This window comes from Morone saxatilis, unplaced genomic scaffold (assembly GCF_004916995.1).
Source record: "Morone saxatilis isolate NCDOM2014 unplaced genomic scaffold, NCSU_SB_2.0 Contig15, whole genome shotgun sequence".
In the NCBI taxonomy this organism is placed as follows: domain Eukaryota; kingdom Metazoa; phylum Chordata; class Actinopteri; family Moronidae; genus Morone; species Morone saxatilis.
Window position 1 is genome coordinate 24,739,627 of NW_023339707.1, and position 14,373 is coordinate 24,753,999.

General features: G+C 39.8%; 1 protein-coding gene across 4 annotated transcripts; it reads left to right on the plus strand.

Annotated features, from left to right (window-relative positions):
* Positions 1-1,321: 1,321 nt before the first annotated feature.
* On the plus strand, positions 1,322-10,652 carry rgs19 (regulator of G protein signaling 19; the record flags this gene model as incomplete). 4 transcript variants are annotated; one of them, XM_035656353.1, is given in 4 exon segments in its annotated part: positions 1,322-1,494; positions 3,053-3,151; positions 3,995-4,229; positions 6,875-10,652. In XM_035656353.1, coding segments are annotated over 4 exon segments (696 nt in total), but the record flags the coding sequence as incomplete, so codon positions are not given.
* Between the last annotated feature and the right edge of the window lie 3,721 nt (positions 10,653-14,373).

Below are 14,373 nucleotides of genomic sequence, written 5' to 3' on the forward strand. Positions count from 1 at the left end.
TTCCTCTTTTACTCCATCATCTCTTTCTCTCTCTATCTCTCATCCATTTTTTAAAAATGATTCTCTCTTTCTCTGCCTCTTAGTCCCCCCCCCTTTCAACTCTACCCCTCTGGTCTTTCAACAACCCCCCCTTCCCTCATGTTGCCTGAGAATCTACATGTACATTTAGATTCTAATCGAACAATTAACAGTTTCTTCAAACCTTGTATTGGACTTTACATCCTTCGCTTTCAACTCATACCATCAACCCTCTATCTGCATGTATCACTGACGCCACATGATTGCCATATTAACTGTGCTACCTTGGTATGATTACTGTAAACAAAGATGATCATGTGAAGACCATTTTTAGCTTCTAACACCGGTGGTGAGATCACGTTTCTCCACATTCAGATACACACGTTCGATATATTTGATATGTGGTCGTCAGGAACATGTTAAGTTATTTTCTTTTTTCATCTTTCTGTAAGTTGGTAATCAGAAATTCTTTTCCCCTTCAAGTACACTGGGTGCGAGCTGCAAATCATCCATTGTTAGTAAAGGATCAGTGAACTTTCACAGACGTGTGTTTGGATGGATCTGAACGTCTCAGAATGAATTGGTGATTGATTGATTGATGATGAACGCTAGATGTCACACCTGCAGTCACTTTGAAGTATCTGTTAGATCTTCAGAGAAGTGCTGTACTCTTTCCTCCATTAAATTTAATTCTCAGCTATATTTACTGCTTACTTTTCAGATTAAGAACCTACATAAAAACGCATACGATAATAGGATTTATAAAATAAATTATTCAACATTTTTGACCCCTCAAAGCCCCTTGTCATGCATTAGCTTCGTCAGATGAATTGTTAGTTTGAGTTTAGAGCAGATGTCTGTCTTTGGTGTAACTGCTGTTTCCTTAAATAAATATTATTTCACCAAAAGATTAGCTAAAAGTGCAGAAAATAAATACAAATGTACGTGGCAGAACTTTGTTTTCTTTGTTCATACCCCATTAATCCTCTCAGGACCCTCCAGATTTCTACCAGTTGATACATCTGTATTAACAATCTGTGGATATAATAATCCGTTTTTTCTCCTAAAAGAGTACTTTTAATTTCATTTTGCTGATAATACTTTTGTTCCTTTAATTTAAGTAGGATTTTGAATGCAGGACGTTAACCCTAAGAGAGTATTTGAGTATTGCATTGTGGTATTGGTACTTTTACTTAAGTAATTAAACGGTATGAATACTTTTTTAACCACTGTAAATGACTCATAACAGTTCAGGAGAAACCACAGTATCTCACTGTCTCACTGTCTCTCTCTCTCTCTGCAGTACACAGGTCCGATCCCGGCCGAGCGAGGGGGCGAGCTGGCCATGGGGGGAGGTCGTAGCGAGACCTCTGCACTGAGCGGGACAGGAGGGGGGCGGGGCATGACCACTACCCAGAATTCCCAACGGCCCAATGCTTGCTGCTTCTGCTGGTGCTGCTGTTGCAGCTGCTCATGGTAGGACACACACACACACACCACACACACACACACACACACACCGGCATTCACACAGACAATATACACCCAAACACGTGGCACTTCTAATGAAAGCAAACACAAACTGGGAAGAGGTTTCTCTAGCTGGAAGTACGTGTGGTCATCGTTGTAACATCAGCTGTTAAAAGACACACAGCTGCCTTATCTTGTGTTTTAATAAACCTTAACCATGTCTGCGGGAGGCTTCTATCGTGTCAGGAAAACCTCAGCAGGTGTGGTGTCACCACTGCTTGTAATCTGTTGGTTGAGTGTTTCATTCATTTATTTATTAAGAAAATATAAAAATATATTGTTATCGTTGACATTCATGGTTGTGGTGCATACTGTATTGATTCACTGTATGATTGGGTGCTGTAAACCTGCACCACTAGGTTAGGTTGGATGTTACAGGGACTGTGATAAATTCAAATGTAGATCACACTGTTCTGGTTGCATAAAAAAGTAATGTAAGAGTACAGAGTTGATGCATCTAATGTGGGCGTTGTCTTTATACTTTCACACCTATCCAAAATATATTTGATGCAATATATCACAATATATGATATTGTACGCCCCTTTATTAGCTGAGTTTTGTAGTTGAATTGCCAAATTCTTGTCAATACAGCATCTCTATCGATTTATTAAGAACAACTAAAATAATGGAGCTAATTAAAGTAAAGGTTTAGTTCTGTAAAGCTGGTTGGTTCCTGTTCTGGGTGCTATAGCTGTCTGCTGCTGTAGATGACTGAGTAATGTGTCCGGCCATTGTTCTCTGCTGAAACAGGAAGACTATTTGCTATTATCACAGGCGGGTATCATCAAAACATGTGTTTATGGTTGACTCCAGTTACTGGGCTTTCTTTTTTAAAAGTTGCCCTTATCTTGTCTTAAGCTTGCAAACAATATCTGTCAGAATGTCAGAATCAGTTATCTTGTAGGAGGAAAGCACAGCCCAAGCTGACGCAGTCCACTGGCAGAGCCTGTTAGACCAGTGGTGGCTGGTACACAACACCCACACCCACACACACACAGAGGAATACGTTGGATAAAACTGCTCACAGTCACACATGGAGTGTCCAGGCATTAGTCAGAGAGTAGCTGTACAGTGATTAGGTCTCTGTAGTTCCCACAGGGGAACTAATTATTTATAGCTCCCTCTCTCTCTCTCTCATCTTTCTCTCCTCTCTCTCGCTTGTCTCTCTCGTCGTGCTCGTCTCTGTCGTCTCGTCCCCTCCTTCTCTCTCTTACTCACACACACCTGCACACACACACACACACACACACACACACACACAGTGAAACTATAGACACCTGTAGCTGCAGCCTAACGCTGCTGTTAACATAACTGTGGTTAGAGTTGCCATTAAATGGAGTAGTAATATCCTTGTGGGTGATTGTACATGTGTTTATAGTTCTGAGAACAATTACTCTTCTTGTCAGCTGTGGTTTAGTGTGCATGTGTGTGTGTGCTTGTATGTGTGTGTGTGTGTGTGTGTGCGTGCGTGTTTCCTGTCTGAAAGCCGTTTTATCATGTCAGTCTCACTGTCAGGAATGAAGAGGAGAGATGGAGGCGGAGCAGGAGGAAGAGAATATCACAGGACACCAAGATGGAAACCATACCAAACTGTGAAGCTTGGTGAGTCTGGAGCGCTGTCACACACACACACATACACACATGATTTTTAGTGTGAATGCAGGATTTAAAGGACCAGTGTGTAGGATTTGTATTTTTATATTAGTGGCATCTAGCAGTGAAGTTACAAATTGCAACTAACTGAACACTGCTCGTGTCTGCATTTAAAAACCTGAAAGGCCCAATCTACAGCAGATTGGTTTGTCCGCTCTGGGCTACTGTAGAAATATGGCCTCCATGGAAGGCTCATTCTAAGGTAACAAAAATGCAACAATTACTCAATTGCTCAAACACTTAATTACTTCTGCCAATAGAGCTTCCTAAATGTTCAAGTGTTGTTCAGGATGTAATGTTCATTACATTCTAGAAAACATACATTTTGGGTGGATGTACAATGCTAATAATGTGTGTATTTATATGTAAGATGCTAATCATTACACTTAGCATGTCAACAACTGCATTCTGAAATATAATAGTCATTTCACATGAATTTTCTAAGATGCTTGTAGCTTAAATCAAATGAGAAGTCGGCTTAGTTCTCCATTAGACTGCATGGTATCAGTGTGTTATTGCAGCCAATAGAGCTGCCCCCTGCTGGCCATTACATAGAATCCAGTTGTAAGACTTTTGCGTTGGCTTCACTTTACAGACCCAGAAGCGCTGTCCATCCAATATAAACTCTACAGCTGAGGGAGTTAGTAATTCTTTCTTCCTCTTCCGTTTCTCTTAAACTTAAGCATAAACTTTGGATCGTTACAGTCATTCAGCAACAAATAAACAGGAATGATTGAATGAATAAATCAACCAATCGAGACATTAACCGCCTGTCCACTCCTCCTCTCTCAGCAGCAAACCCTCAGCGGAAGAGATCCGGCTGTGGTCGCAGTCCTTCGACAAGCTGATGAGGAACCCGGCGGGCCGAAATGTTTTCCGGGAGTTCCTGCGAACGGAGTACAGCGAGGAGAACATGCTGTTCTGGTTGGCCTGCGAAGACCTCAAACAGGAAATCAACAAAAACGCCATTGAGGAGAAAGCGCGCACCATATACGAGGACTACATTTCCATATTGTCGCCAAAAGAGGTAAGAGAGCCACTGGCTTACTTAATTCTCACACGTCACTTTAAATCTCTTGAATGTGCCAACCAGGATTGCCTCCCTCTGTCACATCGCAGTCTAGGAATCACTTCCTGTTTCCCAATTAAGATAAGATAAGATATTCCTTTATTGATCCCCCTTAGGAGAAATCCAGATTGACACAGCAGCAATAGGGTAATGTAGTGCAAAACAGAGTACAAAAAATATCACTAAATAAAATATTACAAAATATAATAGAAAATATAAGACTATGAATGAAAGTATATACACTATGTATTTAAGTTCTCGTGAATAAAGTAAGAGAGACTAAGTTCTCCTCTATGTGTTTGCCCTGGACATTTTCAGATTGTTTCAGGGCTTTCAGATTTAAGGCTTGTGTCATTGTTTAAATTCCCAGAGATTATTGCTCGTTAATCACTTCAGGATGTTGAACCATTGGGCGATTGTTGCTCAAGGTCTGCTCTTCTCAGAAATGAGATGATTTTAATTTAGGGAACTGCAATGTTTTGAAAAAAGATCAGGCTGATTTTGTTTTCCAGTGGGGTTGTTGCTTCATCTTCCTCTTGGTCCCAGTGACATTCTGTCAGTCAGTTTGTCATTCTGTCTGTACCAACAGCTTTTTCCATAGAATTTACTGATATTAATACTGATAAAGATTTCCTCTATGGCCATCAGGCTAAAATCCTACTTTCACAAAGGAAATGTACAGATGGTATGTCATGAAATTTACTGAGCACATCAGGCTCATCATCCGGGAGCATTTGTGAGAAGGAGGCGGAGGTACAGACAAGGCCTTCTGCAGGCAGCCTCGTCAGTGTGGCTGCTGTGGATCGATGGTAGTTTTCCCCTCTGTGAGTTTTGGTTTTCGAGCCCTGTACTGTAACGCTCATGTATCCCGCTGTAAGCATATGCCTGAATTTCCTGTAGAATAGAACAGAATTATACATCATTTTTCTCTGTTTTGATATTGGCACTATATATCGGCCACCCTGCTCTCTAAATATCTACAGCCATCGAAAAACCCAAATCAGTAGACCACTTTTTTATTGTTTGACCAAGTGATAAATCAATGATAAATAAATAGTCATACATTAATATTTTATTTGTTCTATCCAATATTTTACAAACTTAAAATGATGTCACACTTTTTTGCTGTTTAACTGTGTGTTAAATTCCCGTTCGGCTTCTTTATTTGAACTTACATTTTGGTGTACGCTGCACATTTAGAGCACACCCACCTTAAGAAATGCGAGCCCGACTGATAGAACCAGTGATTATTGCTGGTTATAAATGCAGACGTAATGCAGTACACACACACAGTAAGTGTATTAAAGTTTATTTTTCTTCTGGTGAGAAATGGGGGTCTGCTTTACTGCTATTTTTAACTGACTGTGTGTGTTTAACAGTGGTTGCTTTATTTAGTATGAGCGCTGGAGGCTTTGCTTGTCAGGCTCCATCAACCGTGTGTGTGTGTGTGTGTGTGTGATTGTGTGTGTGTTAGCATGTTCAGGCACTGGTGTGTTTGAATGTACAGTTGTCTGCATGTGTGTTAGTGTGTGCGTACAGTGTGTTTACAGGAAGCTATAAATTGCTGCTCTCATCGCCTTCTGGCAGCAGACGCTTTTTATAGACACGCAAAAATACAGAGATATCTAGACGTGTGAGTTTGGCAGAGAAGATGCATGCCTGGCTGTCTGTCTGCATGTCTGACCTTGGTAGGATGCCTATCTCTGTGTGTGTGTGTGTGTGTGTGTCTTTCCTAAATAAGAGCAGAGGGAAAACATAAGAGCAAGCTCGTCGTTCTATAAATATCTGCTGTTGCTGCTGGCGAGTGTGTGCGAGTGTGTGTGTGTGTGTGTGTGTGTGTGTGTGTGTGTTCCAGCCCCTGGTAACTCTATGTATGCCTCCATGGAAGTTAATTAATGACAAAACGTTACAAAACAGCTTCCAACTTTAATCAACCTGCGAGTGAAGATCTGAGTGTAGAGACAGAGGTTCTGAGTTGGAGTACAGCATCCTGATTTGCTCTCAGTTTGAAACCAGCTCTCAAATTTTCTACAGCTGTTTCGGTGCTTTCTGAGCACCTTTTAAACCCCACTTCCTGCCCAATTGTGAATTTCCAAACTAGAAACAGTGAAACAAGTCGAAATCAACAGAAAATAATCGAATTAATCTAGTTACTGCTTTTCCATGGTGACACTTTTCTTAGCACACTCAGCTCAGACTTAGCTGACCGTTAGTCGTTGATAGTATTAAATAGTATTTTGATGAACAACTTTGGCTCTAGTCTTAGTGTCTTAACATGATGCATTCAGGCCCAATCGTATATGTAGGACATCTGCATTTTGGCCAATACTACTGTTTTGGGGCAGATAGAGTTTGTCTATTCTTGGCGGAAACATGGCGGTCTCTGTTGATTATACACTAATGAAAGCATACTTATGCATTTTATTTATTTCTGCCGATAGATCCTACGAAATGTTACACACTGGACCCGTAACAGCAATCCTTACTGCAGAATGGTCTGTTTTTGGAAATGGTTGATAATTATGTGCTAGAATATGGAAACCATGCAGTTTGTCCTTGGATGTGTTATCTTCCATCATAAACTAAACTTCCTTTCCCTCCAGGTGAGTCTGGACGCCCGGGTTCGAGAGGTTATCAACAGGAAGATGCAGGACCCGACGCCTCACGCGTTTGAAGACGCCCAGCTACAGATCTACACGCTGATGCACAGGGACTCCTACCCACGATTCCTCTCCTCCAACATCTACAAGTCGCTCATTCTCGGCGGCTCGCGTACCTCCTCCGAGTCCTAGTCCCACACCGCCTCCACCTCCACTTCCGATCCTGCACTTACGGGATTGACGCCAGACCATTTCATCGCTTCTCTCGCACACTCCTCCCAGTACAGAACTTTCCAGAAATTATCGACTCCTCCTCAGATCACTTCCCTGAATCCCAAATCTCTCAGATTACTGCCAAGACTTTCTTCTTATGTTTTGTTTTTTTCCCTCCATGTCCTAAACTTTAGATACTGTTGCCAACGCTATTTTGCCAACGCTTTTATGTCATTTGAACAATATTTTAAAGCTGCAGTAGGTTACTTTTTATAAAAATAATTTGAATACGCAGGTATGCTTTGGAAAAAATCTGGTTCCTCTGGCTCCTCCTAGTGTTCCTAGTAGTATTTGCAAGAATCCACCGGGCCTGAATGAAAATACAACCAATCAGATCTGAGAACGATGGAAAAATCCTTTCTGCGAGTGGCTTGAAAATTGTTGTTGAGTCTCATTCCCAACGTTGATATTTGACAACCTGGGAATGAGACTCAGCTATCAACTATCTATCTTTGCTCTGATTGGTTGTTTTCGTTCGGGCCCGGTGGATTCTTGCAAATGTCATTAGGATAACTAGGAGAAGCCAGAAGAACTTTTTCACAAATTTTGTCAAAGTTTCAGCAAATATGACAAAAACTTATTTTTTTAGAAAAGTGACCTACTGCAGCTTTAAAATGTTAGATTTTACCACTTTATACCCTGAAATACCTTAAAACTCCACAATTTTATTTTGTCCGAATGGAAAGGCCTCTGGAACAGTATTAAGAACATCTTAGTGCGGAAAATGTAATTACTATAATTGGAATTAACAGCGCCTCACGTTTAAAAGTAGAATATGTCCACCAGCCAGTAATTGATTTCAGTATGTATCCATGAATAGAAGCTGACTGATGATGGATTTTTTAGGACATCAATATCTGATATAAATACATGGGCTGATATTGGTTTGATTTGATCAGTTTGAAAAAAAAATTCTTAACTGAAGGGCCTCTTACTAGCTTTTTCTGGAGCTTTCGACAGTCTTCAGTGTATGGAGTTTGCACACTTTGAACGTTCTGAGCAAACTCCATCCGCTGAGGAACAGTGTCCAGAAGGATCTGGTTCTGAAGGTCAAGAAAAGGTTAAGTAACTGGACCTTCAGTTACTGATACTGGATTTTTTTTCGCTGATAACAATATTAATATTTAACATACAATTTTAAAGGGCCCCTTAAATTTGTTTATTCATGAATTGGGACCATAGGGCTCTCTGGTGGACAGATTTATACACCAATACTGATACATCCGCAGTAAGATAATATTGGTCCTGACGATTTATCTGTCTTGTAATGGTTAAGATTTTTGAACTTTTGATCAAGTTAGAACTAGAGTCCCTCATATTTAGTTAACTAATTACAAAGATACATACTGAGTGGGATATTTTTAAAATAACTGTATACTTTTGAAATTTTTTACCAGTCAGGCTCTATTTCTCTGCTGGTATCAGTTAGGTTTTCGGCTACCACCCTGTCCTGTAGCTACTGAACACACTTTCTGATTTAACTTCTTCTGTGATTCCACCTCTGTCCTTCTGTTCATCCTTTCATCCCATTTTCTCTCTCAGAACCTCTTGTCCTCCCTCATCTCTCCTGTTTTTCACCTCAGCGACTTCTGAAGGGAGAAGGAAGCGGTCTGGATGTTGAAGTATTTCTTTGGGATATCATCTGCTGATTACTTGGGAGATTTGAATGCATTTCAAGGGGAGGAATATACACCTGTGCCATGTATTCTTTTTGTGGATTCTTACACCCCCCCACCACCACCACCACCACCACTTGTGACCATTGAATCACCTTCAAGAGCCAATTAAAGGGGGATGTCCCTGACTTCCGCCCACCTCATCACCTTGTTTTTCATCCGACGGTTGTCTACGTCGGGACTGACGGAGAGGCAAAAGAAAAAGGTCGATGCTGTCTGATTCCTTCTCCTTCTTTCTTTTTCTCTCTTTCAACTGGAAAACACAGGGTGCTCCCTCCATCCCCCGCTACAAACCACAAAAAAGTTTGTTGCTTATTTGTATCGTTTATTTATCCATTCTTGTTTGCTGGATCAATCACTTCACTCCTGTGATAAACAAACGGACGAATGTCACTTCCTTTCCGACTACTGATTTACAAACAGACAAGACGTCTATTTTTTAAGAGAAAACTATATGGAACATTTGAATTATGTTGATTTTTTTTTTGTTTATTTGGTTTCTCCCACTCTCTCCACTTCCTGGATTTTTTGCAAGAAGAGGAGGATTCCTCTGAGACTGTACTGATCTCCACCCGACGCAACACCACAGACACCACAGACAGGTGCAATAAAACACTGGAGTTTGGAAAAACAACACAGACACACATTTACAAAATTTGTCTTACTATACTTCCTCATCCAAAACATAAACCCCCAGCAGGACAGGACCAAGTCCACCAAAATAGCATTTATCTCTTTCAAAGTAAAAGAAAACAGGTTATCTCAGGCTCATTGTGTGGTATTTCAGAATTTTTTCTCAGTTAAGTATTTAATGAATTGATAATCCATTCCCATGCAGTTCTTTAAAATTTAACTTTTGCAATTTGGACTGATGTTAAAATGTCTCTTTCAGCCCTTTTTCTTCTTTTTTTTTTACATTTCATGACTAAACAATCAAAAAATAACTCTTTTTCTCTTCAAAAGCCAGCATTCAGTGGGAAAATATAGGATCATTTCTTCTACAGCTATGAATACAGTGCAGTTATGCTGCTGTCATGTCATAAGGACATTAACATAACTATTTACAATTTAATAATGCCGTTCATACCATCTAGTTGCTAATAAAAAACTGCATAAATATAATATATATGGCTGGGAATTTCAGTTTTTGCAAAGTTCCAATATAAAGAAAGTAAAAAGGAAGCATGGCGGCCTCAAATCGACCACAATTGTTCAAGATAATTAAACCCTGATTTAGTCCCATAGAAAAGCAGGCGAGAATACGGATCCCCAAGTTTAAAGTCAAAGTGGTCTTAGTAAGTATAGTAATACAAATACACACACACACACACACACACTCACACACCAGGGTGGCCTACCTGGGCACTGCTGCTGCTGACCTCTGCCTATGTGACCTCTCACCTTTGACCTCACCACTGTCTGTCGCCCACTCGGACACCTGCTCCTGATTGGCTGCAGGAGGCTGCAGGGCTGAACTGTGGTTGGTCAATTCAGGAAGGGGGGTGGGAGGAAATCCCAGGTGCAAAAAAAAAAAAAATATATATATATATATATATATATTAATGAAAAACAACTAATAAAAAATATATAGAGAAAAAAAGAAGATATTATGTGAGATGGGATGCTTACACCCAGTGCTTCATGGGAAATGTAGTATGAGGAAAACAAATGTTTGTAGTTGTCTGCGGAGGCAAAAACGAAAAAGAGATGCCTAGTACTTAACCAGACTGGACACTCCGAATGCATTTATCTTAGTATTGTTAATGTTATTTATTTTATATTTTGTTAAAACTGTGATTTTAATTGTACATATATAAACAGAAAAGCTTGAACATCCAGTGAGAAGCAGCTTCGTTTGTTCAGTGTTTGGGAGTGATTTTTCTTTTCATTCATCAGGAGTTCATCAGTTCATCAGTGTGAGTGTCTCTACTGGGAATCAAACCCTCAACTTGCCTCTGTCACTGCCTTACTCTACCCTGCCTTTGACATCATGTATTTACAATTGAAAATATTTTTAATCATTATAAAAATAAAGTTTTCCCAGGTCAGTATGAGGTTAAAGGAAGAATAATTATGTTTTAGTCTTATTTGTATAATCCAAACTGACACTGTTTCTAAACTGGCTTCAACCTAGTTTTTAAAATGACTGTACTGCAGTTTATTGTTACTTGTCAACCGACGTGCACAGATACTGAAATGCAACAAGCTGACTACGGCCTGGCTGATTTAGGAGTCTAGCGCTGCTTATTTTCTATCATAAGAATCCAACAGGGGGAGAAACACCAGCTGTCAGACAATAGGACCCCAGGATACCCAAACTTATTTGAACAGAAAACAAATATGAATAGTAAAATATTAGTAAAAGTATTACAGATCCACTTCCTGCATCACCTTTGACCTCCCATCCTTGCTGTAATTGTGGACACAGATTCCTTTGTGCAATGATTGCAACCTTTCAGGTGTGCTCACTTTCAGTTTTACAGACAAAGAAAGTGGTTTCCAACCTGTCTGACCGCTTGTGTTCCGACACTCAGACTTTATTCCAGCATTTTAGCAATAGTTAGATTGGAACATAAACCAATAGCTTTAATAAACTGGAATTATCCTTTAAGGAAGCAGGCAGTTGTCAGCAGCTTTTTCTTACCTCGACTGTGTGTGATGGAGGTTTGAGGTTCACCCAAACAGCAACACGCCCCCGCAGCTCTTCACAGACTCTAACCACTATCTCAATATAAAGACATAAACAGTGGCGATGGAGCTCTCACCAAACATCAGTTAGCCAACCATCAGTCACACACACACACACACACACACAGATATTCAAAATCTGTACACATCCTAAAATACCTAAAATAGAGTAATGAGATAAACAAACCAGCAAATTGCTTTATAATAAATCTAAACTGACTCACCACTGCCTTAATGTAAGAGGAACGCATCACAAAAAGCAAGCAGACAACCTGACAGACTGCAGACTGATCAAAGTTGCCATGTGCATATTTTATTTTTTGTAGTCTCCATGAAGAAATATCAAATGCATAGTCAATATGGTTTTCAAGGAGGCACTGATATAGAGTTGCAAAGTGGGAGAAGCTATTTTGGGTGCCCCTGGTTCCGCTGGTTTTTCACACAAGCAAAGTGACGTGACAAAGCGTTTGGGTCAGCATTAAACTCTCCCAGTTAAATCATTAGTCCAAAATATTACCAGCTGCGTTAGAAAATATCTGGTTCTTTGATAAAAAGACGAAGAAGTAAGTTTGTGTACATAACAATTTCAGGGGAGAGGTTAACTACAACTCCCATGGTACATTTTGGCAAGCAGCTTGCCAAATTTTTTGGGGGGACTCATTAAAATCAGAGTAATTCTAATATAATTATCTCAATTGTTAATTTGTTAGGTTCCAGTATTCAAAAGCAGTGAACTGACACTTTCCTGCAGTTTGAACTGAAAGGGAACATGAAGTGAGCAGAGACAGACGGAGCTGCTGCAGCCGACTCTCTCTGTTGATACTCCCAACACTGACATGACACACTAAATGACACCAACATACACACAGGTCTGGTCTTTTTCCACAGGTCACTGTAACCTGATATGTTGTATGTGTTTAGGATTAATTCTCAAATACCTACATAGGTGTATGGATACACACGCCATACATCATACTCATACCCCCATATTCTCATAAACACACTTCCACTTTCACTCCCACACTTTATCTGTCTATCCATGTTTCCACTCTCTAGTTTTCTGTTGTTTAACGCAGATAATCCTCACTTCTCCTGCTCATCACTTTCAGAACTCTTGCTGTTTAAGTCAATGTCAAGTCAAAATGTTTTTTTTTTACTGCTTCAAAGTTAGCTGAAAATTTTGTTACTTTAATATGTGTTCAACCATTGAACCACATTCATTTAAAAAAAATACTGCATCAAAGCCAAATAGTAGGCTACTGAATATAAAAGTACATAATAATGTTAATTTTATCTGGATTAAATTATTTCTATTTTTATTCCAGCTGCATAAAGTACATCAAACTTTTTTTTCTTTCTGCTAGTTTATGGGTTTGTGTTATGAGACATGTCTAAAACATATCCTCTTCTTATCCCTAAGGTTAGCAGTAGTAAATGCTATATTTTGGATCTGTAAATTCCTAATATTTTCATAAGAATTGTCCTGAAAAAACTATTCCCTTGACCTCTGACCTAAAGAAAATTGGTTCTATGGGTAACCACAAGTCTCCCCTTCGGAGATCTGCCCACTTTATGCTATTTACATGTAGTTTTGGGCAAAATCCATCAGTTTATTTCTGCTTACTGGCATCCATAAACAGTATTAGAATTGCATAAATTGGGAATGACTGCAAAGCTGAGACACATACTTGATGCCACCCCTGCGTAAGTCAGTGCCACCTGCTAAAACTTTAAATATACAGTATCAAAACAGAATTGTTCATGAATCTGTAGTCAAATTGGCTGGTCAAAATTTGCCATCACATTCTCTTTCAGGTATGGTTTTTCACCCATAATCGCGCTGTAAACCAAATATGGTCAAAATCGAAAATGAGATAAAATGACACGATCAGTTTGTAACCTGTTTACAAGCTCACTTGGTAACCAGTCCTTTCTCTGAGCTGCCCTGTGTTCTGTCTAAACCACGACTTCAGTCTGTTTTCCATCCAGGAAGGAGTCACCTAACAGAACCTGGTATCACACAGGCCTTCCAGGGTCTCTCCACCTTCCTCCTGCTCTCTCCCTCTCTCTCCCATGCTCATGTATGGAAAGAGCTCAGCAGTGTTTCCACAACAAACACAACAGGAGCTTTCTCTGCTCTGCTTTCTCACCACTTTTCATCATCTCTGTCAACACGCTCGCACCATCAGCGTCGTTTGGAAAATGCAGACAGCGACTCAGGTTTATACTTGAGTCAAATGTGATTTGTTTTTTTGTTGTTTTACTTGTAAATCTCAAAACTAGGTTACCCATAATGAATAAAGGTCGACAAGGAGGAATTTCATAAGCACTGATCATGTTTAAATATACTGTAATACTTTGACTCTTACACTAAATACTGTAAGAGGAGACACTCTCTTTGATATAGGAATATTCCACTTAATACATGTATTGTATTTGCTGCCACAGTTACCTTGTTCAATTTAAGGTGATCAGAAAATGTCATTTATTAAACAATTTCTTATTAGAGTATTGCATTTTGCAAAGAAGACAATTAGAGACAAAGTCAGACAAACTGCTGACAGAAATTATTTGATAACCTGTTGAGGTTTTAAAAGGCGACTTAAAGATCCAGTCTGTAGGATTTAGTGCTATTTATCGATGAAGTTGGAGGTAGCTTCAAACCTCCCTTCCAAGCGCGAACGAGGCAGTTGCGAAATACGCCAACGCCCCTATCTACAGCCAGTGTCTGGTTTATCTGTTCTGGGATACTGTAGGAACATGGCGGTTCAACATGGCAGACTCCATGGAAGACGATCCGCGGCGTCTGTGGATATAGAGGGCTCAAAAACACAACGATTCCTATTCAGGTGATTATACACCAAT